The sequence below is a fragment of the Amblyomma mixtum genome, chromosome 5, assembly GCF_055824585.1.
Source record: "Amblyomma mixtum isolate Tamu chromosome 5, ASM5582458v1, whole genome shotgun sequence".
In the NCBI taxonomy this organism is placed as follows: domain Eukaryota; kingdom Metazoa; phylum Arthropoda; class Arachnida; order Ixodida; family Ixodidae; genus Amblyomma; species Amblyomma mixtum.
Window position 1 is genome coordinate 127,756,027 of NC_143016.1, and position 25,676 is coordinate 127,781,702.

Genomic DNA, 25,676 nt, shown 5'->3' on the forward strand with positions numbered 1-25,676 from the left:
CCCAACTTGAAGGAGGGGAGAGGTGCTTTTGTCCGTGATAGAAAATGGCGCGCCTGCTTTAAGACAACTTCTTTGGCTATAATTTACAAAGATTTAATAGCTTGCCGCGTGCATGTTTGAGAGGTCATAAACCACACTGCCACTGACATTTTTTTAGGGTAATATTGTTTTATTCTGGCCGATCCTGCGCTGATAAACGCAGGCCTTTCGCCTCCAAAACACAAGGAAAAAGAAGTCCTCAGTATTAAATTCAATAAACTTCCACTCCCATCACATCGTTATACTCCTTGATCTAGTGTTTCTTTCTAGAGCATTTATGTGACCGCTCTTCGGTCACATGATTTTTCTAGACGTGCTAATTTCCAATAACGTCTGTCTAATTTCCTATTTATTACCACATGATCCCTCTACGCAGCTTTTCCAGCGCTTCTACGTCCTCCTCCATATGGGAATAAAACTTGTAACCGAGCCTTTTCAACGCATCACCGCACACTTCCTGTATTTTAGCTACAGTCCTCCATCGCAGTTTCTTCACCCATTCATTGGCCACATCGGCAGAGTTGCGTTTCGTTGAGAAAAAACGTTTCAGGTCCTCTTTGGTCGCCGTGGTGTGGCTCAGCAGGTACTGGGACACCGAGGGCGTGAAGTCCAAGCCAAGCTTGGCGTAGAGCCGCACCGTTTCGTTCGCAGCGTCGGTCGCGAGGTCTTCGAAGCGGATACGGTGCATTCTGTCCGGAGGCATTTGTCCGACCAACTGGTCGAAGGCGTCGAGGTCGGCGCGAATCTGTGCGCACAGTTCGCCGGCGTCCCCGCACGATTTGTCCTTCCTGCACCAATAGAGTTCCCGACGCGAGGCGTACATAGCCCGAGGGTCTCGCACCAAGTGAAGCACGCGAACCGAGGGTGCCACTTCTGGGTTTCTTTTCAGCCAGGCTCCAACCTGGGGAATCAAAGAACGGGCAAGAGCTGTTGCTAATAATTTTACACGAATATACTATATAAGAACTAATCCCACTTAAATGCAACCTTATGTCTTTTTATCGCCGTCCGAAGCCGCATTTACATATGCGATTTGTGGTTTTCCTGTCGAACTTGTCCCGTCCTTTACTTACATATATGCATCACAATCAGGAATGATTTGTCATGGCGCGAGCAAGCAGCGAACCTAATCTCATCTACAAATAAAAAACTGGGCTTTGTTAAACGTCATCTTGACGATACCACTCAAAATGTAATGTTACTTGCTTATAAATGATTGATCTGGTCAAAACTTAAGTATGCATCAGCCATTTCGAACCCGCGACAAGTATACCTCATTTATTCCTTAAAAGCCGTGGAAATCAGAGTCGCCCTTTTCTATAATCGCTCGTACTGATCCGATGTTAGTGTTTCGTCTCTCAACCTCCAGTCCCAATTATCCGTCTTTTCCTCGGCCGTCGTATTTCCAGCCTGTGTCTATTTTACAAATTTTTTTTAATCCCAACTCAGGCAGCAACCATACATGTGCGCAACGCCATCACGCACGTCTCACCACATAAGTCATGTGTTGAACGTCCCGCGCCCACGTGCCCGTACGACTTATCACCTGCTCATCAACCTTTCTAGACAGAGTCACGTAGCACCTGTCATCGTGACGAAAAATGTTATACACTCTTCCACGCACATTATATAATGCCCCCGAAAATGTGGGTGTTTAAGAAACAAAAATGAATTGAAATAAAATGAAAGATGATGCTTTTAGCGACACCTTGATGGCGGCCTTAAAATCACACTAGAGGTGCACTGCTAGTGTGTAGCGCTCCATGCAGTTAAGCAGACTGTGTTAAGCAGAAAACGAACACCCGGTTCTGAACAGCCTACGATGCAGTGGAGTCTATTTCACAGTTCCTGCTACACCAGTATTCATTTCATTTTATTACATTAAAAGCCCCAGTAAGGGTTGTTACACAAAGTGTGGCAAGATTTAATAAAAATAGCTAAAGGGACCACGCAATAAATTAATTGAGATTACGTAAAGCAGACGGGAGATAGACATTCCATCACTCATCACCTCAGCGCAAGAATTTTTAAGCTAGCATTAATAACAACGAAGTTATAGACGATTAAAAATTACGCTCCTCCTCTCCCCCATCAACTCGTACACGTGGGGCAGCAGAAAAAAAATAAAGAAGACAGCTTTAGGGCTGGGCCCCGCCTATGATTACGTCATTTGCTGACGTTTGGTTTGTGACTTCCGGTTGTCGCACTCAGCTGTATACAGCAGCAGCGTCTCTCCGGTCTCTCTTCGCCTTGCTGGATTGCGGCGCCCTTCGGATTTCTGGTCACTGCGACAAAAGCACTGCGAGTGGCTCCCGAACTCCCGACAGAAATAGGCGGCAGAGGTAAATTGAAACTATATGCGCGAAAACAATGCCCGAGCTCGCGCTTGCCCAAGAGGTAGCGTGGTGGCACGAGCAGGCGATTTTCATGGCTACCGGATAGATGGATGGATGGATGGAAAAAACTTTATTGTTAATAAATTGGTGTTCTTGACCCTTACGGGTCAATGGGTGCCGCGGTCGTTCCTTGGTCCAGGATGCCGCACTTGACTGCTGCCATCGTGGCTCGGCGGACAAGGAATCGTTGCGCTTCCTCGTCCTGGCTGGCCATCAAGTGCTCCCACTGCATCACACTCGGGTTGTTTATTCTTGGCTCTAAGTCTGCCTTAGGGCAAGTCCATGTGACATGTTCTAGTGTAGGTTTACCCTGACACCACGGACATTCGTCTGCATATTGTGTAGGGAAAATCTTGTGTAGTTTGTGCAGGTGTGGGTAGGTATCGGTTTGTAGTCTGCGCCAGTCTACCGCCTCCTCTTTGGTGAGCCTTTTGTGTGGGGCTGGGTAGCGTTTCCGCTGACCCCTGTAATGATCGAGTATATCTGAATATGTGGAGGTAACTGGGTCAAAGGTGCATGTGGTGCGAAGTGCTGAGTCTGCTCGGTTGACATAGCCTCGAGCTAACTCGCCTGCTGCCACGTTTCCCCTCATCCCCTCACGTCCGGGAACCCACACTATACTATGTTTAGTGTTTTTGTGTCTTCTCGTCGTGTGTAGAATATGATTGGCGATGCTGTCCATCATGCCTCTTGTGTAGTTTCTAAATGCTTGTTTGGAGTCCGTCACTATAGTGAGGTTGTGCCCTGTTGCGTTGCCGTGCGATATTGCCAGAGCAATGGCGGCTTCTTCAGCTGCTTCTATGTTTGGGTTGTTTATCGTTGCACTGGTTATTCGTTGCCCTCCTTCGTCTGTTAGAACGGCGATCGTTTTGCGTTGGTATCAGTACTTTGCAGCGTCCGTGTAGACTGCGTTGGGATTGTCGCTCAGTTCCCGGAAGTGTGCCCGTGACGTCGTGGCTGCCGTGGCTCAGCGAATGACAGCGGGTGGTGGCCTGCCAGCGTCGCAGGACTAATGACGTCTATTTTCAAGATTTTAGTTAAAAAATCGGCCACAACGAAAACATCATTCGGCCCGCGACTTTAAAAAGAAAACACGGTTTTTAAGAACTCATAATAAATTGCCGGCTCAGCTCCGAAGACTCGTACTTGGTGTGAATGCTTCTTAGCATCATTCCTGAGCACTCAAAACATTTCCAAGCGACTATGAGTTGGTTGCATAGTCTCTTTAAATCAAACTTTGATGAGCACGTGATTTCTGAGAGGGCCGAGGGAGGGGGGGGGGGGGGTCATTCGTAGCGCCAATATAGCCTTTTCTGGACACAGATATATGTGAGTATATTTTCTGCAATCTTGAACACTACAGCAGAAGGTAACTAGTCAGCCCATTCGGCGAAGAGAAGAGATTGACCAGTTGAAGGCTACAGGAGGGCCAGGAGTAGCACACTGCAAGGAACACAGAACAGACTCAAGACGTAAGGAGGTGTGAGTCCTGCAACTCGCGGTTAAGCGTTCTCGAACACGTGCACGCATGCTGCCTGTTTGATCTGCAGCCTCTCCGATAAGCATGCATAAAAGCTAACAAAAAAAATCTGCGATGAGTGAGCGTGCCGATGCACGTAAATGTGAAGCTAAATTAACAAAACTATAACTAAATGGAATGAAATAAGCCGTGTATATAGGCGTTGTTAATCCGTACAGCATTGTTTGAATTTCATAAAAAAGTTATTTTTCCCTCTAGCTTTAAGCAGCGATTTTCACTATATTTATTGACATGTGCGATGGTGTGATGGTCATACCTTTGCTGCTTTTGATACGCTGGGTTTAGTAGGGAGAATGAAAGGGTGTCATAAAATACGGCGCATTTTTGAAAGAAAGAAACAAAAACAGCGGCGAGCAGACGTAGCGCAGGTCGTAAGACGGGGGAAAAGGAAACCCCGGTGAGCGACTAGCCTTGTGTGCGTGACTGCCCCTTCTACCACCGCTCGCCGAATCGGCGCGCGGTGGGGATTGCCGTCGATTTTTTTATAATTTCGTAGAAGCTTCTACTCGAAACCGGTGGAGAGGGCGTAGCCTTGCGTGTGCTAAGACATGTCCTCCTCCTCTTCACTCGCACGTCGGCGGCGGCGCCACGACAGAAATTTTCAGATGCTCCTGGAACCCACTCTCAGCATTTGACCAATCAGGGACGCGCACCCGGCGCGAGAAGGAGAAGGAGACTACACGGCCGATAGGGTGTGTATGTGTGCGCCTGCCTTGGCGCGTAGAACAAACAGACGTGGACGAGGCATATATAAGAAGGGCGTTGACCGCTGTCGGTTAGCCCGAGCCGCCGTTTAAGCTTCCGTGAATCACGCCCGCTCGACTCCCGGAACAACACCACTCGCCCAGCCACGGTTCAACGAGGCAGCGCACGCCATTGTGTGGGATGGCATCATTGTGAACCTCTGGTCGTCTGATATGCGCAATGGCCGGAGAACAAATTATGTTTTGTTTGTTTGCCTCTCTCTTGTGTTAGTGCACTTTATGTTCAATAATTCTCTTGTATTGTAATCTCTCTCCAGTGTAACTTTGCCTGAGTTTCATTGTTTTGTTTATCAATTTGCATGTACGCGTACGCGTGATCGTGTAATGCTGTGTATTGTCTTATTCCTGCATAAACTTTGTTTTGTTTGTGAACCTTTGGCTCCGACCCATTCCTTGGCTTGCGACCGGCGAAAGCTGGGCACCAAACGACCAAGAACCTCTTGTCACTTGGTAGCTGGTCTATGCTGAGCTTGGCACGCTGAATAGAGGGCGTCTCCCTTTGAGTCCGAGACCGCTACCCCCCTACGCTCTGAGGGTGTCTGGGAACGCGTGAAGATGGGCGACAAATGGGGATTAACGTCATGTAATTTTAATACAGAAAGTGGCACAAAACACCACCACCCAAGCACTACACTAGTCGGCTGGCAAGCGTTTCAGTTTAAAAGAAGGACATTTAGCAAGGCGCAGTGGCCTTAACAAAATGGCAGACACAACCATATCACAAAAAACAGCATTACTGGACCTGTTCAAAAAATTATTGTGCTTGCATATTAATTACAGCTCCCGTGAAACAGACAGCACGCTGATGAAGTAGGCATTGCTTTAAAGACCAGACTCAGTCCACCAATTACTATTTGTGTCCGACAGTCCATGCCATCACCCTTTCTTAGAGAGGGTGATGGCATGGACTGTCGGACACAATTAGTAATCAGTAAACTGAGTTAGTTGGCGCTGAGGACCTCTCTCGCAAAGTTCAGTCTGAGTACTCCCTCTTCCGTTAGAGAATTTCTCCTCTTTCTGTTATCGTTGTCTGTCGCTCAGGCCAGTCTTGAGACTCTTGAGTATTATTGAAGATGGGTAGCGGATCGGGCTAGTTGGTGCAGTTTTGACATTTTTCTAAGCGCTAAAACAACAAGGACGCAGAGAACAAAGCGCTCGTCCCTGTCTGTTCCCTCTGCGTCCTTGTTGTTTTAGCGCTTCGAAAATATTGAAGATGATAACGACGATTAAAACTGTCTTAATCCTCCTGATAAGATGCTGGCGAGAGTCTCGTTTTCAACATTCTAGAAACTAACGTACAAAGTTCCAGTTGCGAATATTTCATTAAAGAGGGGTGCCAGACAATAACAGCTAAAAACACACATCTCATATACCATTTCTCGAGCTTTCTTGTCTCCACACTTAACCTGCATTTTGTTCCTCCAATCCGCCACTGTCCGCTCTAAATTCCTGGTAAATATTATGGCTTAATTCCTAATTATCATTACGCGATGACAATGCATTAACGTTAGGTTGTTGCCGCTCTTTTCATTGCTTCCCTTTCACTTCTTATCTTCTCGTCATATTTTATTGTACACTTTTGCTATGTACTTTTCCGCGAGGGATAATGCTGGTAACAGCAAGCCTGCTCAAACACAAAGCCTCCAGTTCTTGCCGCTGTCATAATTTTCCGCTTGGTGATGCTCTTGCATAGCAAAAGGTCATTAAATGAGCCCTGCTGGCTCGACTACATGCAGGCTGGTTTAATAAGAAGTAATTACCAATTTTGTTTCGTGAACAGCCTTGTTGCCGGTTAGAACATTTTTCATTCGCGAATCGCTGATGATATTGACTTGGCAAGTCACTCAGGAGATGAGCTGCAAAGCATGATCAATGAGTTAGAAATGCAAAGCAGAACAGTAGCTCCAAAAATTAACATCGAAAGGACCAAAGTAATGTTCAACAGCCTCGCAAAGGAACAGCAGTTAACAATTGGCAGGGAGGTGCTTGAAGTGGTAAGGGAACACGCCTACTAAGGGTAGGTATAGTGACCGCTCATCCGGATCATGAGAGTCAAATAACTAGGATATGAGTCAGGATGTGAGTCAGATAACTATAATATGAGTGGCGTGGAACGGGCATGACAGGTCTTCTGAGGTCATGAATGACCCTTTGCCAGTATCTCTAAAAAAAGTGTACAGCGTTCGCATCTTACCAGTACTCAAGCTATGGGGAAGAAACGTTGAGGCTAACGAAAAGGGTTCAGCCTAAGTTATGGACAAAGCAGCCAGCTATGGAAAGGAAAATGATGGGTGTAACGTTAAGAGATCGGAAGTGGTTGGAGTAGGCTGTGGAACAAACGCGGATTATTGACACCGTAATCGAAATCAAGAGGAAAACTCGGCTTGGGCCGGGCATGTAATGCGAAAGCAATATAACTGTTGGTCCTTAAGGGCAGCGGAGTGGATTCCAAGAGAACGCAAGCGTAGCAGGGGGCCCCAGAAAGATAGGTGGGCGGATGAGATAAAGAATTTTGCAGGCATACGGCGGCCCCAGCTGGCAAAAGACAGGATTAATTGGAGAGACATGGTAGAAGCCTTCGCCCTGCAGTGGCCGTAGTCAGGCTGTTGAGGATGATAATTGTGTTTGTGTGTGTTTAAGAGAGGGGGGCGCACCCACCGGTAAAACCGGCTCTCCCATTTGCTGTCAGCTCTGCTGCTTTATCACTCTAAGAAACTGTCCTCTTGCTTTTTGAAGCGAAAGCTTCCCTAAGGGACCTCGGGCTTCAATCGCGGACCGTGTAAATTTGACCTTCAGCTGATTTAGAGGTCAAACTATGAAAGAGAGGAAAGGAAATTGAATCAATATCTATGACTGGCAGTAGAACCAGCGGCTGCGCGAACAGATCTCCTTCAAGGGCCGCTCAGCGAGACCACCAGGCTACTGCCGCAGCCCACACGACTCGTGTTAAACTGCACCACTCTCTCGCACTGTGCATTGGAGAGCGTCGTCTTCATCCACTTCCATCTGCTCCGTCCGCGGCACTGCGTGCTCATCGTCGTCTTCTACGCAGCACAAATCCGCGCTTTCGCTCCGATTCGAATGTAGCAAACATTTTCTGTAGTTTTTCGCTCAACATCCGATACAACGTATGCATTCCTTATAAATATTGCCTTTGTTTTGTTTTGGCGGCTTTCAATTTGTGCATCTATCCCCAAAAGACCTCTCTTCTTTTCTGTGGTGTGCCATTATTTTTGAGTTTACGCTGCACGGTAGCCAGCCATCAACGCGACTCTCAGATGTTTGCTGGCCTCCGCGGCGACGACTTCGACGACTGGCTTGACAACTACGACCGCGTGAGTTCTTTCAACCGCTGGGACGACTCCCTTAAACTCCTCAATGTGTCCTATTTGACTGACGTCGCATGCACATTGTTCTTGAACCATGAGACGGATATTACAGACTGGACAAGTTTCAAGCAGCAGTTGCGACAGATTTTTGGCTCTCCGGCTGTTCGCTCTGAAGAAGCCAAGAAGAAGCTCGCTGCCCGCGTCCAGCGCCCTACCGAGCCGTACAATTATTATATTAAGGATATACTTGCTATCTTCCGGCGTGTCAATGCACCATGACCGAGGCTGACCGTGTTCGCCACGCCCTGAAGGGTATGGGCTCTATGGCGTTCAATTCCCTTGTCGTCCAAAACCCTAGGTCCGGCGATGCCATCATAGCGACCTGCCAGCGCCTCGATCAAATGCAATCCATCCGTTTGCAACCTGACCCGGCTGTCCCCCTTTTGCCCATTGATTCCGGCCTGCGTGCCCGAATTCATGCGCTCATTCGTGAAGAGCTTCTCAACCATTGCTCTTCGTGCCTCGCTGAACCTGCGCCTCCTGCTTCTTCCTGTGCTGGTGCTGGCCTTCGCAGCATGATTAAACAAAAGTTGACATCGATCGCCTGCTCTCTGGCACCACACACCCCTGCTCCTCTCCCTACACCCACGTACATTCAGGTCACTGCCATGCCACCTGTCTATGGCCCGCCTCCAACGCCAGCGCCGCCACGCGACCATGTCGCATCTTTGGCACCTCCAACCTCAGCGCCACCGTTCTACTCCCCCTGCCGCCCCAGCCGCCCGATTTGTTATTATTGCGGCTTCCGAGGCCATATTTGCCGCTTCTGCGGTAGGCGCCTTCAAGACGAACGTCGCGGGAATGAAGCCATCGAAAGCGCCTATACACCTAGTGGTCCCTCTCATAAGCGCCGTTCCTTCCCTGTCTCTTCCGGACGTTCTTCTTCACCCCCCTCCAGTTCTGTTCCGCGTCGTGGTTATCGACCCACCAGAGCTCGATCCCTTTCGCCGCACCGCCGCTCTTCCTCTCCGCTCTCCGGCACCAGACCTTTGCTCGGAAAGCTAGCTGGTTCAGTTTTTGAGGGAAAGCTGCATGCTCTGGACACGGAAAAATACCTACAGAGCACCCGTCCAGTTTGGTTTCAGTGTGTGCTGAAGGTTTAAGACTAGAGGCCTTGATTGACACGGGCGCTGCTGTTTCTGTTATTCATACTGACTTATGGTCTTGCTTGCGGAAAGTGAAAACGCCATACGATGGGCCTCCCCTGCGTGGAGCTAACGACTTCATCATTCGCCCATCCGCTAAGTGCACTGTTCGCGTTTTTATTGACGGTATCCGTCACCATGTACAATTTGCTGTGATGTCTCCTTGTCCTTACCTTATGGTTTTTTGGCTGGGATTTCTTGTCTTCCGCCGGTGGTTTTATTTCTTGCCGTGACCGGATCATCCACGTGACCGAGAGTGACCCATCAACTGAAGTCCCCGAGCCCTGTCATCGCCTCATTGCCGCTGCAGATTCGGTTTTACCCGCTGGGAGCCAAGATCTTGGCACGCTTATATCTGATACCATCGTTTATGGGGATGTGCTCATCGGCCTTCTGATCGACACCTTATCAGGGGACTTGCCTTGCCGCCTAGCCTGGTTCGGTTTGAAAATCAACCGGCCGTCATCGCTGCCTTGAGCACTTCCCGCGGACCTCCCGTGTTAGCCAAAGGCACTTCTTTTTCCTGCACGTTGGGCATGCACCCGGTTTCCCTCGTCGTGTTTACAGCGCCCTCCTCCCAGGCGCCCCCTTCAGCGGACGTTTCACTCTCCGTCCTCTCTGCCACCATCAATCCAGATCTTCCGGCGTCACAACGACAAGAGTTAGTGGACTTGGTTCGCGAGCACCAAGGCGCTTTTGATGCGAGTTCCGCTACCCTGGCAAGCCTTTTGTTGCCTAGCACGCATCGTTACCGAAGGTACCTCGGTTGTTCGCCGCCGCCCGTACCGCGTTTCTTTATCTGAACGTGAAGTCATTGAGTACAGTGTGAGTGATATGCTCCGCCGAGACATTACTTGCCCTTCCGCCAGTCCCTGGTCTTCCCCGGTGGTTTGGTTGAAGAAGGCGGATGGATCAGTGCGATTTTGTGTTGATTATCATAAACACGTTTACCCCATGCCCCAGATTGATGACTCCCTAGGCTGTCTCCAAGGAACTGAATACTTTTCCACCCTACATATACGTTCCGGTTACTGGCAGATTTCCATGCACGAAGCAGACAAGGAAAAAACAGTGTTTGCTACTCTCGATGATCTTTACCAATTCAATGTTATGCCATTTGGACTGTGTAACGCTCCTGCTACTTTTTAACGCACGATTGATACAGTCCTTCGCGGCCTGAAATAGAAAACCTGGTTATGCTATCTGGACGACATTGTTATTTTCTCTTCAAGTTTCAATGAACACTTACGCCACCATAGCGGAGAGCCCGGCTACATATTCCACCACTGCCGCTACCACAGAATGGGTTTTAAGGGGCTTCTCACTTGACGCATTTCGACCGCGCTACGGTGAACGGGCGGGCGATAACGAGCAGTGCCCGGCCGATAACGTGGAACCCTCCACCTCTCAGCGACGTCAGGCCCGATCGCCATCTCTAAGACGGTTTTCTTCGTCTAGCCGCCTATCGTCCTCGTGCAAGTTCAGAAGTACGTCGACACATCAGGAAAACTGAAGACGGCTTGGCAGCTGGTAGTGGACCGGGTCAAGAGCCTCCAAACAACGATTCGCAGCGACGATCCGACCGACAACGACCTCACCCGATTACCTGACAGTGACACGCTGCGACCGACTGGTTACCGCCGAAATTGCGGTAGCCACCGACAACCACAATGCTTCCGCACTCGTAGATACCGGCGCTGATTTTTCTATAAAGAGCAGTCAGTTAGCCACGCGCCTCAGAAAGGTTCTTATCCCATGGTCTGGACCACACATCCGCACAGCCGGTGGCCATATGGTGACGCCGATTGGCATCTACTCTTCGCGAATACAGATCCGCGGAGTCACTTTCCCCGATTGGTTTAGTTTGTTACCCGAGTGTTCCAATGACCTGATACACGGTTTCGAAGTTCTTCTGGAGTACGGTGCCATCATCAACCTTCCTTTTCCACCCAACGCCCTCTCGATGACAATACCGAGCCCGCAGGACTAAAGTACGCGTCTGTGACGATCACGAATTGATCCCGTCAAGAGCCAACATGCCGCTTACCGCAGAGTGAGATAACAGCCCCGGAACTCGTGGCATCGCTGAAGCCTTCATGTCGGAGCTTCTGGATCGCAAGTCTGTGTAGCTCGAGGAATTATTGAGGATAACAATAGGCGAACCGGACATTTCGGGGCTAATTTTGGTTGTGAACCCCAGCGTTGGCCAGGCCAAACAGCCATTGCACATTTCGAAGAGCTTAGCGAATGCGCGAGTCAGTACGCGTTGTGCTAAACCCCGCCATCCGTGAGGCACTGACCACCCCCATAAAAACCAACGTGATCCCGAACCTCCTTTTTAATCAGAGACCCTAGCTGGAGAGCATTATCAAACTTTTTCGCGACTGTTTTGCCTCGACCTCCACGATGAGGCAGACTCCGCTCAAAAAGCACCACATTATATTTGACGCAAGCAGTGACCGTTATGTCAGCCGCCTTATTGGATCTCTTCGAAGGACCATCATACCATTCGCCGCCAGTATCAAGAAATGCTCCGGGACGACGTCATACAGCCGCCGACGAACTCGTGCGCGTCGCCTGTAGTTCTTGTGGAAAAGAAAGATGGAACTCTACGCTTCTGTGCAAATTACGGACGTCTAAACAAGATCACCAAGAAAGACGTTTATTCTGTGCCTTGCATTGGTGACTCCCTCGACCGGGTGCGCCACGCCACGTACTTCTTATCGCTAGATTTACCCGGAGCCTATTTGCAAACCGAGCTGGACGAACGCGACCGGGTAACACCGCCTTTATTGCACCTCACGGTATGTACTAATTCCGGGTGCTCCCTTTCGGCCTGCACTCGGTTCCAGCAATCTTTCAACGGATGATGAACACCATCCTTGCCGATCTCAGATGGCAATCTTGCTGCGTGCACCTGGATGAGCTGGTCATTTATCCGCCAGGATCGAAGAGCACCTGAGACACCTGCGCGCTGTGTTCGAAGCAATTCGCTCTGCCGGTCTTTCCTTTCTAGTCCTAAAAGTTTCACCTGCCTTTCCAAGAGTTGAAGTTTCAAGGCTACGTCCTGAGCGCTCAAAGAGTCAGCCCTGACCCAGATAAGAAAGGCGCCGTCTCTACTTTTCCTGTGCTAGCAGACAAGCGCGGCGTGCGCCGCTTTCTGGGTCTGTGCGCCTGTTGTCGGCATTTTTTTCCATAACTTCTCCCAGATCACTGAGCCCCTAATCTGCCTCAAGAAAAATGGCGAGCCGTTCTTCTGGTTCCAGACGCAACAACATGCCTTCGAGCACCTCCGAACTCGTCTGCAAAATACGCCCATCCCTGGACACTTCGACGGGTCAGCCGACACTGAACTGCACACCGACGCCGGCGACATCGGCCTCGGAGCGGTCTGTGTGCAGTGGCAGGATGGTCTCAAACGCGTAATCGCATAGGCAAGCCGCACCTTGTCACGCTCGGAGGCGAGCTATTCCACTACTGAAAAAGAAAGCCTGGCAATTGTGTGGGCAGTGACCAAATAACGCCCGTATTTATATGGTCGCCCCTATAGAGTCGTTAGCGGTCACAACTCGCTGTGTTCGCTGGGAAACCTCAAAGATTCCTCAGGACAGCATGCACGCTGGAGCCTTCGCCTTCAAGAATTCGATGAAACCATCTGTATAAGTCCGGTAGGAAGCACTTTGACGCCGACTGTCTGTCTCGAGCTCCTGTCTTGGACAATCGAGTTGGTCCCGAAGACGATTCTGTTTTTCTTGGCACTATCTCTACCACCATTCTCACTCAACATCAAAGAGACGACAGTGAACTACGGCCCCTCACTGAGTATATTGAAGGAATCACTCAGACTTCCCCACGAATCTTCGCACGCAGCCTGTCGTCGTTCTGTTTACGCGAGAGCGTTCGTTATGTAAACTACACACAAACGGTAGCCATCTATCTGCTCGTCGTACCCCCATCCTTCCGGGACAAAATCCTGCAGGCGTGATATGATGACCCATCTTCTGGTCACCTCGGTTTTTTGGGAAACATTGGCACGGATAGGCGAAAATACTACTGGCCCAAGGTGCCAGCAGTTTTCAAGCGTTACGTCATAACTTGCCGCAAGTGCCAACGTCGCAAGACGCCACCGGCTAAGCCAGCCGGACTCTTCCAGCCTATTCATCCGCCACAAGCCCGATTCCTCCCAGTCAGTATGCACTTGCTGGGCCCATTTCCGGTGTCCTCGCTGGGCAACCGCTGCATTGTGGTCGCCATCGACTACCTCAGCCGGTACTGTCAGACTAAAGCTCTTCCCCGTGTTGCGGGTGACGAAATTGCGTAACTAGGAACTTTTCATTCAAAACTTGGCGCTTCGTCACGGTACACCCATCATTTTTCTAACTGACAGGGGAACGGGCTCTGAGCTCAATTCGCATGCGAGGGCGCTCATAGAAGCTTCTATGCCCACATTTTTGCCCCTACGAGGTGCTCCGCCAGGTCAGTCAGGTCAGCTAGGAAGTTCTCCCCCAAGGAACAGTTCGCTCCTCTAGACGGTCGACATCTGAAGTCCTGCACGTCGCCCGGATGAAGCGGTACCACGCCCGTTAGCGCCTAAGACATGCCTGTACGTTAAAGAACCCCAGGTGCTCTAACTTTCTGGAGCCCTTCACTACGGCTTCCCTGATAGCCTTAGTCGCTTTGGGACATTAAACCTCAATAAACCAAACCAAACTAAACCAGACACCAGACACATGCGACGTCCCCTCTTCCTCCTCGATTGCTGCGACATCGACTCGCTGCCCTTCAGAGAGGTGCAGTAATGCCACAGTACACAAATCTCCAGTGGCGCCGTACCGCGACCAAACTGTATTACCTGGCACTTGGCAAGCCTTGGGTATTCTGGGGGCATGGGGGTCTTCCTCTCTCGAGCTCCCTTCTTGCAGGTCCCGCACGTCTAAGTAAACCTGTCCTGTGTATGCCTACCGCTTGCCGGCGAAAATACGTATTGTCCCATTTTCTTCATCTTGCAAACACGCACACACACACACACACACACACACACACACACACACATACACGCGCGCGCGCGTGCACGTGCACGCACGCACGGATACACAAACATACGAGGCACATCAAGAAAGCGACGATTACAGAAGGCGCGTGTGTGTGCGCTGCTTGGCAGTTTTCCTGCAGTCTACGCAGCAATGCTAGTCTAACCTAGTACAGGCGACATCTGGAAGATTAGGATTATGGAAGCGGGCGGTGCCTGCCGTCTTCTCAATTGCCGAGTTCTACGTGACAAGGAGCGTACCGCCGATTTCAAGCACTCACTTCTCCAAGTGCAGAGTGTGGGTACACAAGCACAACTCCGCATAAAGTATGAGGAGTAAGGTGTGTCTAACCTGAGTAATGGAAAGCCTTGTAAACTTGAACACTTGCGTCGTGGCCCGTGAACACAGCGCCGACATATGAGGTGGTGAGGAGCAGGACTCCCCGCCTCCACAGACGTCGGCCAGGAAGCGGTTATACTTGACGTAGACGTTGTTCTCAAACCACACAGTGTAAAGCGGCACGTTCTGCATACGGCACCTGACCAGTTCGTCGAGAACCTCGAATGCGTGACGTTCCCTGCCCTTCCGCAGGCGGCCGCCAACGGTGAACATAATAAGCGGCTCAAAGTGGAAAAACGTCCGAGGCCCTGACGACAGCAGCTCGCCCAAGAAAGACGAGCCTGCCCTATAGTAGGTCACCAGCAGCACTATTTTCACGTCGCCCGGTGGAACGACAGAATAGTTGTTGAGGGCAGCTTGAAAAGCTGCTGGCAGGGTTCCCTCAATGGTTGAGTCTGAGAAGTCGGTCGAGTTGAAGAGGTCGGCCTGCCGAGTCATGCTGACAGTGGTGGAGTGAGCACCGGTAACTTCAACGTCCACGAGTGGTGTGGTCTTAGGGCTGCCAGGCTCGAACGAGCACCGAAAACCTGTCAGACAAAACAAAAAGAAAACAGAAGAAAAAATGAGCATATGCCGATGCTGCCACAAACAGCTCTGCCTCTCCCCTCTCTCCCCACCACACATCAGAGAGGGAAACATTTGGACCAAGACAACAGTTGATCACTGAAACACTAATCTTCAAACATTAACACCACAATCGCCTCAATATACTTCCCATAAATACAAGGGTCTAGAAATGGTAGTCAGTTGCGACTTATAGTTTTTCAACAGCCAAAAAGAGCACGATTACACAGAAAGAAAACCTGAGACACGCGGCCTTTCATAGTTTGATTTTTCCACTGCCCTTATTCACCTCAAATTGTAAAGAACTTGGTGCACTGTGCATACTCATAGAAAAACAGACACGGCTGAACACCGCTCCGCCATGCATCTTCCAATCCACTCACAAGAAAAAGTAAGAAAATCAGCCCCTCATCAACAATGATAATCTTTTACTGAACATGTTATATCGTGTATGCACTTACCAGCATTGCCCAAGTACATTAGAGACCAGGTATACGTCAGGTATAGAACCAGTGCACACAGTCCGAGCAAAAAACAAAGCTGAACTCTCTTCTGTAAAGCAAGAGTCAGTACATCCATAACTGCCCATTTAAACATGAAACGAATAATATACAGAGCAGACACATTTTAGATTGTTGCAGTTCACTTATTGCTTAAAAAACAAAACAAAGCAGTACAGATCGACTCCAACAGCAACTTCAGTGGTACTCCAAACCGCCATGGCAACTATTTCTTCGTGAAAAAGAGTGGTTACCTTAAAAGGCAGAGAGCGAACACGTCGAAAGTTTTGTGTAACGACTCCTTCTGGAAAAACAACGAAGATCGCTAACGCCGCAGATTGAGGAGCCACCCTGGTTGGGTTTCCTCTCCTGAGCGTATTTCTACATGACCAGATGTGGCGATCGTTTTCTGATGACTGCAGTCGAGTTTGATTATGAAGTGCATATCTTCTTTACCGCTCAACACCAGGAGTGTCATAAAGCATCTCTTGGTGTGCGCCAGCCTCGACCAGCACCAGGAGTGCCATAATGCATCTCTTGGTGTGCGCCAGCCTCAACCAACACCAGGAGTGTCATAATGCATCTCTTGATGTGCGCCAGCCTCGACCAGCACCAGTAGTGACATAATGCATCTCTTGGCGTGCGCCAGCCTCGACCAACACCAGCAGTATCATAATGCATCTCTTGGCGTGCGCCAGCTTCGACGAACACCAGGAGTGTCATAACGCATCTCTTGATGGGCGCCAGCCTCGACCAACACCAGGATTGTCATAATGCATCTCTTGGGGAGAGCCAGCCTCGATCAACACCAGGAGTGTCTTAATGGATCTCTTGGTGTGTGCCAGCCTCAACCAACACCAGGAGTGTCATAATGCATCTCTTGATGTGCGCCAGCCTCGACCAACACCAGGAGTGCCATAATGCATCTCTTGGCGTGCGCCAGCATCGACCAACACCAGCAGTGTCATAATGCATCTCCTGGCGTGCGCCAGCCTCGACCAACACCAGGAGTGTCATAACGCATCTCTTGATCTGCGCCAGCCTCGACCAACACCAGGATTGCCATAATGCATCTCTTCATGTGCGCCAGCCTCGACCAACACCAGGAGTGTCATAATGCATCTCTTGGTGAGTGCCAGCCTCGATCAACACCAGGAGTGTCAATGCATCTCTTGGTGTGCGCCAACCTCAACCAACACCAGCAGTGTCATAATGCATCTCTTGGTGTGTGCCATCCTCGAGCAACACCAGGACTGTCTTAATGCATATCTTGATGTGCGCCAGCGTCGACCAACACCAAGAGTGCGTTGAGAGGTAGCGCCCGCATGCGCTGCATCGCAGTTTGGAACTTGCAATAGGCGAAGGTCAGTCAGTTTTGTCCTCGATAGTACCTATCAGTTGACAGGCCACTGTAGTAGGAAACTTCAGGTTCTTCTCAAGCACCTATGATTTTTTTAGCCTTCAGTTAGTTATCAGTACGCGACAGTTCTTTACAGCTCGAAAACATCGCATTCCAGCCTAAGTGGTCTAAACTGCGTCCTCGACCTACTGTTCAATTATGTGATCGTTAGTTATCCACCCACAAAGTCATCCACACAGGGAACCACAAATCCACACAGGGAACCCGTACAGTTGTTGAGTCGAGAAAGAAAGGGCCAATAAATCCTGATTCTACGGTATCTAACATTACTCTAAACGAACAAGCTGCTCACCTCAACAACTTAGCTGTGTTGCACCCATGTACGGAGGTCAAGGACCAAAGTAATTATTTTCGGATAACGTCGTTAGAGTCAGTTCCTCTTTTTTCTTTTTCTTGATAGTGAATGTTTCTGTTCAGCGTCAGTGCAATGCATGTTTGCCCTTACACCTTGTGGATGCTAGCCTGTCAACTGTAACACCGCTGCGAAAAGCTGACAGTGCTCCTATAACGCCAGTAAGGAAACTCTTTCTTACGCGACAATTAACCTTCTGGCAAAGCAATAAAGATTAGCCCTTGCACAAAGTAATGTACGCTCGGGTAATCTGCGACATGCCGCCTTGTCTAGAGGAAAACTATGCTAGCGTTCCGCTACATCAGGAAATTCGCTTTTTGCTACCATCTTTGCGTCGCTGGCACCAGACCAACCCCCCCCCCCCCCCCCCCCCCCCAAACAGTTAGCAGCTATTCCATTGGTATGGAGGTGATAGCATAAAGCTAACAGAACTGTTTTTTTAATTGTTTTCATGTGCCGGCCAAGCACTAATACAAATGAAGGTAAAGATACTTTGATTTATCATCCGCACCAAACCTCTACAGACTAGTCCGAGGTACTGCCGCAGTGTGGCGTCCATGTCACTAAAATCGCCACTAAAGTTCAGTGCATTACAATAATTACAAGCTTCAGAGGAGTCCCTTGGAAACCGAGTGCTATCAGTCAAGCTCATTGTGGATTTCTTAGCCATGATCACTGATCGAGTAATTAACAACGTTAGAGGATAACGGATATGCTTATTAACTCTAACTTTTTAATTTTTTAGCTGTGCCCAAGAAAAAGAACGCCATGACGCTCCAGCTGGCATTCATGCACGTTAATAAGTTAGTGAAGCAGCACTTACGTTCATGTCACTCTAAATACCACCAGAAAATCCGTGTCCCTTAGTCACGCGCCGTAGCCACGTACTTACATCAGACCGCTCGTCTCGATATGTATGGCTGCTCTCTCGCGTGCAGTGCTTGCGACATGTAGATGACGCACGAGCGCGTGCAGACTGCCGCTTCATTCCCAGCGGCATTCAAAACAAAGAAGCTGAATTGCAGAAATCGATTTTGACCTTGACATTTCGCGCAGCGCCGTATTTCAGCGCTCGGGAATGGGCAAGCGGGAATGCTTTGCCGCTATCAGTTTCGGTTTTCAGTGAACAATACATTGTTGCTGGGTCAGCGAAGCACACTGAGAGCAACATCTCTATGCTCTGAAGTGGCATTAATAATCTGGGCTGTTACTGAGAAAACTGTTACTTTTACTGAGACCAAGCTTTTGAGGGAGCAGAAAAAATGCCTATAGGCAATAAGGCTGTTAAGGGAAAAAAAAAACGATGATTTCCTTTAATTCAGACTCTATAGCGCATTCTCATTAAGACTCTGTAGTCAAGCCCGTATGGCTGATTTAAAAAGCTTCGTTTGCGTACCGGCGTCAGCAAACAGAAAAGTATCATGACAGCGGCAAGAACCGGAGGCTTTGTTATTGAGCAGACTTGCTTTTTGTGACCTATTCTGGAACGCTAATTGCAAACATTATGCCGCTTCGTATTGCCTTACTAATAACGCCGCGTCAAAGCTATTCATTAATAAGACGAGGCTTGTGACGCACAAGAGAGCTGTCGACAGAAGGCATGAGGACACAAACGGGATCAGTTGAAGCGATTGCACAACATGTCAAAAACATTTTTTTACGCTGTAAGAAATGCCTGAAAGCGCCATCCCCGTCTATAGCAGGGTATATAGAATGTCCGGCATCCCCTCTTGTGCCACTTCGAACGTGATCGAGCGGTGAACGCGGCAGGTGGGCTAGAACGCTCTTATGCTGCTCGCTTCATGAAGGCTAAAAAACAGAAAGCCTCCTTAAGCTAATTAACAGACAACGGTAGGGATAATAAGAGGTTGGTTACGCTATACGGGACAAAGAAGCCAACAGCCATCGAAACCGTAGAAAGTGCAAGAGAATGTTGTTATTTTTTCATGTATGTTCATTTTTTTCCATGTCATAACGTGCCCCTCATTTTGTCGACACCTGTATGCTCAACCGCGTCGCAGTGGTGCACCTACACAGTAGCAGTTAGATGTCGTTGCCGTTTCCAATTTTATCGCGTTATTTCTTATTGTTAGAGACAGAACTATTTGCCTAAACGTTTTTGTTACTGTGAGTATGGAACGCATGCAGACCATTTTTCCCCACAAATGTAACTCTTGCGCCAGAGCCATTTACCCCGAATTCTCATTTGCAGATGATTTTCAAAAATAATTTCATTTGCTTATTAGCGTTTTTGTGCTACCACAGAAACTAGAATCTGTGTGCAGGTTGCTATGATGAAGGCTATACAGGTTATACTGCGAAGTACAAGATAAAGAAGCACTTTCGACGAACAAAGGCTCGACTTCGACCGCTCATAATCACATGCTTGCAGTGACTCTAACGGCCTCCGGTTCACCATGTGCCGCTGTATCTCTGAGGCTATCGACTCTGGATTCGCAAGCTGTTTACGTAATATCATTGTTTTGGTTTGGTGGGGTTTAACGTCCCAAAAGTGACTCAGGCTATGAGGGACGCCTCAGTGGTGGTGGTGGTGGTGGTGAAAACTTTAATAAACAAAAGGAGAGTTTGCAGGCCAAAAATGGCCTTTTACATAGGTGGAGTCCTTAGTTCGGGACCCCGCTGGACGAGGCAACTACTCGCGCCCGTTGGACTAGAGCCCTTTGAGACTCCAGCCCCGAGCAGTTGAGCAGGGCTGCCTCCCATGCCTCTCGGGAAGGAGAAGGATTGGGGGGAAGGGCAGGATTCTTTTGACAGGCCAAACCCATGTGGAAGGTATCGGATACTTTCCCACAGTGAGGGCAGCGCCCATCAATTTTGGGGTCGAAATGTTTCGCTATTGCAGGACACAACAGAGTGTTGGTCTGCAAGCGCCTCAGAGTTCGCTCATCAGCTTTACTCAGGCCCTTAGCAGGGACCAGGAAAAGCCGATGGCGTTAGCAATAGTCGTCCAGAATTTCTTTGAACCGCTGAAACGGTTGCACAATCTCTGAGCCGGAAGAGCCTGTATGAGGTGCCCGGTAGGTAAGCGCTCGGGCAGCCGCGTCCGCAGCCTCATTACCTCTAACGCCCTGATGGCCTGGAGTCCAAACTATGCGTTTGGGCGAAGGGTCCGATTTCCTCACTGCGTGCTTTAATATACAGTAGGTGAAATCTCGCCAGCCAGGTAATGTTGACAGGCCCGACGCGAATCTGTCACGATTACCTTCGAATTCAAGTCCCGAGGCTACTTCCTCGGCCTGCGCTGAATTTCGAGCTCGAAAGGAGAGGCCGTTAACGCATTGATCCTGGTGAACTACTGCGGCCGTGTAGAATCCATTGGGTGACGGCCCTGCCACGTCAACGTAGTATACACTCTGTTTGGATGCGTGTTGGTGTTCAAGGGCCCGAGCGCGCACCTCTCGTCTGCCTTCGTGTGTATGTGTGTCCATGTTGCGCGCTTGTGACGCCATAGCTCCGGAACCCGACACGTCTCCTCTGGAGTGCACTCGTGTTGGGTGTGCAAGCGGTCTAGCAGGCGGCGCCCGGATGCCGTCTGCGAGAGTCGAGTATATTGGTTCACGAGGTGGGCCTCCCGTAACTCCTGATAGGAGTTGATCACCCCCAGCGCCGACAATTTAGCATTGGAGGTGACCACTGGGAGGCCCAGTGCTCGCTTTGTAACCTTGCTAACGATGGTGTCGATTCTTATTTCTTGTTGTTTCGTATTGCGAAGGTAGGGAGCGGAGTAGAGGATCCTGCTGGTCACGAATGCATGGGTGAGCCGAAGCGCGTACCTGCTTCGCAACCCGCCGCGCTTGTTAGAAACGCGATGGATCATGCGTCCGACCTGTTCGCCTACGCGCTTGAGTTTGGCAATAGTGGATTCCGGGCTGAGCATGTTATGGATGAACAGACCTAGTATGCGGAGCTCCCCGACCTCTTTGATAGGACCTCCCGTCAGAGAGATTTGCAAACTCGTGTTGTCTTTAGGATTGGATCTGATGTGCAGAAGTTCCGATTTTGCGGGAACACATTGGAGACCACAGCCGATAGCGTTGCTATCGGTTATGGTGGCGGCCCGCTGAAGGCGGTCCTCCATTTCCCCAAGGCTCCCTTCGGTAGTCCAAATTGTTATGTCATCCGCGTAGAGTGCGTGATGGATGCCTTCCACCAGGGCCAATTGGTGGGGAAGTTGCATCATGGCAATGTTGAAAAGAAGCGGCGACAAGACCGCCCCTTGGGGTATACCCCGTGTACCCATCGTGTATGGTTCGTATTCGTCGTCCTCAATCTTGAGGAAGGCCTGACGCTTCGAGAGAAAGTCTCTTACATATGTGAATGCCTTGTGCCGACAATCGGTGGTACTCAAGTTAGCCAAGATGCTGCAATGACGAACGTTGTCAAAGGCCCCCTTAAGATCGATGGCAAGGACGGCCTGGTCGTTGTTGCGCATGGCAGTGGGTCGTATTATGTAGCGGTGTAACTAGAGGAGGAGTCCTGCGGAGACATATGTGGTCGGAACCCGAACATAGTGTCTGTGTGAAGAGAGGCGATCCCTAACCATCGTCTGCATAAGAGAGAGAGAGAGAGAAAGGAATTTTAATGAGGGAAAGGTGGAGAGGTCGGCCGGTGGTAACATGGCCCTGGCCTGCTACTGCATAAGCTTTCCCACACAAGAGGTTAGTGAGATGGGCCTCAGGTTGTCGGTATTCGCTGGCTTGCCTGGCTTAGGGATGAAAGTGACCAAGGAGGTCTTCTATTCGGGAGGGAGTGGACGCCCGTCGCAAATCTGGTTAATGTTCACTAGCAGGTGGAGGTAGGCTGAATCTGGGATGTTGGCCAACAGACTGACTGTTACGCGATCTCGACCCGGAGCCGTACCTCGCCGCATTTTAGCTAAAGCCGCCTTAAGGTCGGGTAACTCAAAAGGGGCATCAATGTCGGGATTCGGCTTTCCCGCGTACTCGTACTCGGGCCCAACTGCGTCCTCTATGCGGCAGAGATGTCTGTCACACAGGGTGTCCGCGAGTTGAGCCGTCGTACCTTGGTGCCCGTGCAAAGCCCGCCGGAGCTGTCTTTACGTCTCCCCTCTCGTTTGAGCGGGGTCAATGAGACTGCGAAAGAAGCGCCATGTTCCTCTCGAGCTCATCTGACGGGCTGTCGAATTGCACTTCTCTATCCAGTTTGAATCGGTGATCTGGGTAGCATACGCCGCAGCCTGCTCCGTGAGGTCGACAATGCGAGCCTTAAGTTTGCGATTCAGCTTTTGCTTCTTCCACCGTTTGGTAAGACCCCGGCGCGCCTCCTACAAGTGCAGGAGGTGATTCTCCACTCCAGGGATCTCTTCGGTGGTCTGAAGTGTCGTGACGTGTTGTCTTTGTATTGTGTCTAATTGCTTTGCCCACTCCGCATATATGCTAGAAAAGAGCACGGGAGGTATCTCTTGTGTTCGAAACTTACGCCAATCGGTCAATTTAGTGTGGCCCCACTTTTGGCGAGCCGCCTTCGCCAGAAGAGTAACCCGGAGCATGCAGTGATCGCTACCAAGAGTCTCTCCCATGTTCTCCCAGGTAGCGTCTCTGGTGTTCGTAACGAGAGTCAGGTCAGGGCATGTGTCTCGCGTAACCGAGTTGCCCACACGTGTGGGACAACACGGAGCCGTAAGGAGTGTAAGACGAAGTGTGGAGATGAGCTCCGCCACCTTGCGTCCTCTGGCCTTCTCAAAGTGGTAGCCCCAATGTAGGCTGGGAGCATTGAAGTCCCCTACAATCATTAGAGGTTCCTTGTCAGCTGATTTGAGCGCGCGGTAGAATATTTCGTTGAAGGTCACGCGCGGCTTATGCTGCGGGCAGTAAATGTTAAGGCCATGTACTGATGGGTCGCGGCATTTAAGCGGCAGGACCCTGACCATACTGTATTCCTGTTCAGTCTCCAGTTCGAAGTCTACTGGGACTGCGGTGTACGCCTTGTTCACCAGGATGCACGTTGTAGGACCCCCTTGAAACGAGCTATACCCTGTGAATTAAGCATCTGCGCCGGGTTCCTGAAGAGCTAGGAGCGCTGGTGCGGTACCGAGAGACTGCAGGTAGAGCTGGAGGTGCGACCGTTCTTCCAGCTCCGTAGACCCCTGCTGTTCCACTGCATGATCTCGAATTGCTCCGAATTGTTGTTGGCTTTCTGCTCGGGTCGGCTAGCCATCGCGAACGTGATTCTTTAATTTTGGGGCGCAGGTCCCACCCCCGAAGGTGATGGGGCCTCAGGCAGAGGCACCAGCACGTCCGGACAGAGAGCGGCCGGAATGTTTTCTAGCGAGCCTGTGGCCTGGCGAATGACCACCTTCCGCATGCGGAGGTCTGGTCGCGGAGACCGCGACCGGGAGCGGCTTTGTTTGAGTTGAGCTCCAATTTGGTCCTGAACGACAGAGAGAGCTGTCTCAGCAACGTGTGCGCCTATAGCAGGCATGATTTTTGCCAATTCGGCCTGAAGAAGCTGCAGAATGGAGCCCCGGACCGCTTCCATGATTTTACCTGGCAGAGCATCAATTTCGCTCTCCAGGCTGTACAGGCGGATCTCCACCATTGGCAGCCTACCAACCACTGTGCTGGCCGACTGCTGCGACACGCTAGTCAGCCCGGATGCGGCCGAGGCACTCTCATCTCGGTCCTCCGGCTCGGCTAGTTCTACAGGCTCGGAAGGACCAGCTTGAGGTTCTTTACGTCCCTCTAACAGCCTCCAGCTCCTGGATTTTCCGCGCTAAGAATTCTGTTTGGCGCCTTAGTTCAACATTTTACCTCTGTAGGGCGCCTTCCCTAGGAGAGAGGGAGGGAGAGAGAGGCCCGGAGGCAGCCGTAGCCCAATCGCTCACCTTGTTTTGGGCGGTCGCTAGAGACGGGAAATCCCCAGCGCGGAAGTTCGGCGACCTCGCCTGTGTCCCGGACTTCACAGCCGTCTTGACATGCCCGGACTTGCCCGGCGCAGAAGTGGACTTGCTGTCCTTGGCATTGGTTGGCGGAGCTTGCTTCTGAGCCGACGTCCGCTTCCTTTCACTCCGTGATGGTCCCGGCTTGATCGGTTTCCGGTACTTGCCGACTCAGCCGGCAGCACCGGTGAAGTGGGCACCCGCGCACAGGAGACATGTATCGGAAGCAGCCTCACATCATCACGTCATGTATCACAGCAGCCTCAGTGGAGGGCTGCAGAAATTTCTGCCACGTGGGGCTTTTTAACGTGCACTGAGATCGCACAGTGCACGAGCCTCTAGAATTTCGCTTGCATCAAGATTCAACCTCCGCTGCCGGGATCGAACCCGCGCCACTCGTGTCACCAGCATAGCGCCATAACCACTCAGCCACCGCGGCGGATGTGTACGTAATATGAGACTTGTTTCGAGCATGAGCCTCTTCTTACTGTAAAAGCCTCTAATATTGTTGCGCACTCACAGGTCGTGCGTGAAGAAAAAGCTGCGGAACATGCACTATATTTATTTGTCTACATGTGCGGACGAGTTAAAGCAGCGGTGATTTGCGTCCCGGAAAATTTTCACTTTACAAAGTGCGCAAAAAAAACTTCGGACCATACCCCTGCGTCATTGTTATCTACCTAGATATGTGTAAGTATCTGAGGCACAACTTCGGATACAATGAATCAGAAATTACAAGTCTTCGCCTGCGCAGGTCGTAATTGGCCACTTAATTGCATTATGTGCCTTTGTTTTCTTTAACCTATGAATGATTTCTGGTCAGCAGTGTCAAAACGAAGATGCAATTATAAATCTCTGTAAATTGGAAAAACATCGCTATAACACGAGCATATCCGTAAGTAAGAAGGGGAAACGCTGCTTCAAGAGAGCAATAATGAATGCATCCCAACCAGACATACCACACGCCTGCAACGCCAGCTGCTTTCTGTGCTGCAGGCAACTCCTGAAGCAGCTGCCATTTGTCATACACTGAACGCCATGCAATCACCCTACACTGAACAAAAGTTCTTTCAGCCCAGCGTCGCTTCCCGCGTTCCCTCTTTTAGCTCTGCAGGCAAAATGAGTAAAACGCTCGCGATAACAGGATCGTATGCTCAGCTCGTTAGAGACATTCCATGCTTAAGAAAGCAGCGCAGTTATTAATCTCGTCCCACCGCGC

At 50.2% G+C, this 25,676-nt stretch overlaps 1 protein-coding gene across 1 annotated transcript; it reads right to left on the reverse strand.

The window, feature by feature from the left end:
* Positions 1–307: 307 nt before the first annotated feature.
* Positions 308–25,197, reverse strand: LOC149343667 (carbohydrate sulfotransferase 5-like). Its single transcript, XM_089542435.1, has 3 exons — positions 24,404–25,197; positions 14,655–15,229; positions 308–940 (listed from the first exon to the last, which is right to left on the reverse strand). The coding sequence occupies exons 2-3, from the start codon at positions 15,138–15,140 to the stop codon at positions 392–394; spliced, it is 1,035 nt and encodes a 344-aa protein (XP_089398561.1). The 5' UTR covers positions 15,141–15,229; positions 24,404–25,197; the 3' UTR covers positions 308–391.
* Positions 25,198–25,676: the final 479 nt, after the last annotated feature.

Bases quoted from the DNA above. Each gene is read 5' to 3' on its own strand.
- LOC149343667 (XM_089542435.1), bottom strand. From the start codon at position 15,140: ATGACTCGGCAGGCCGACCTCTTCAACTCGACCGACTTCTCAGACTCA. The intron at 941-14,654 runs GTTAGACACACC...TTGATTCCCCAG, and splicing joins CAAGGCTTTCCATTACTCAG to GTTGGAGCCTGGCTGAAAAG.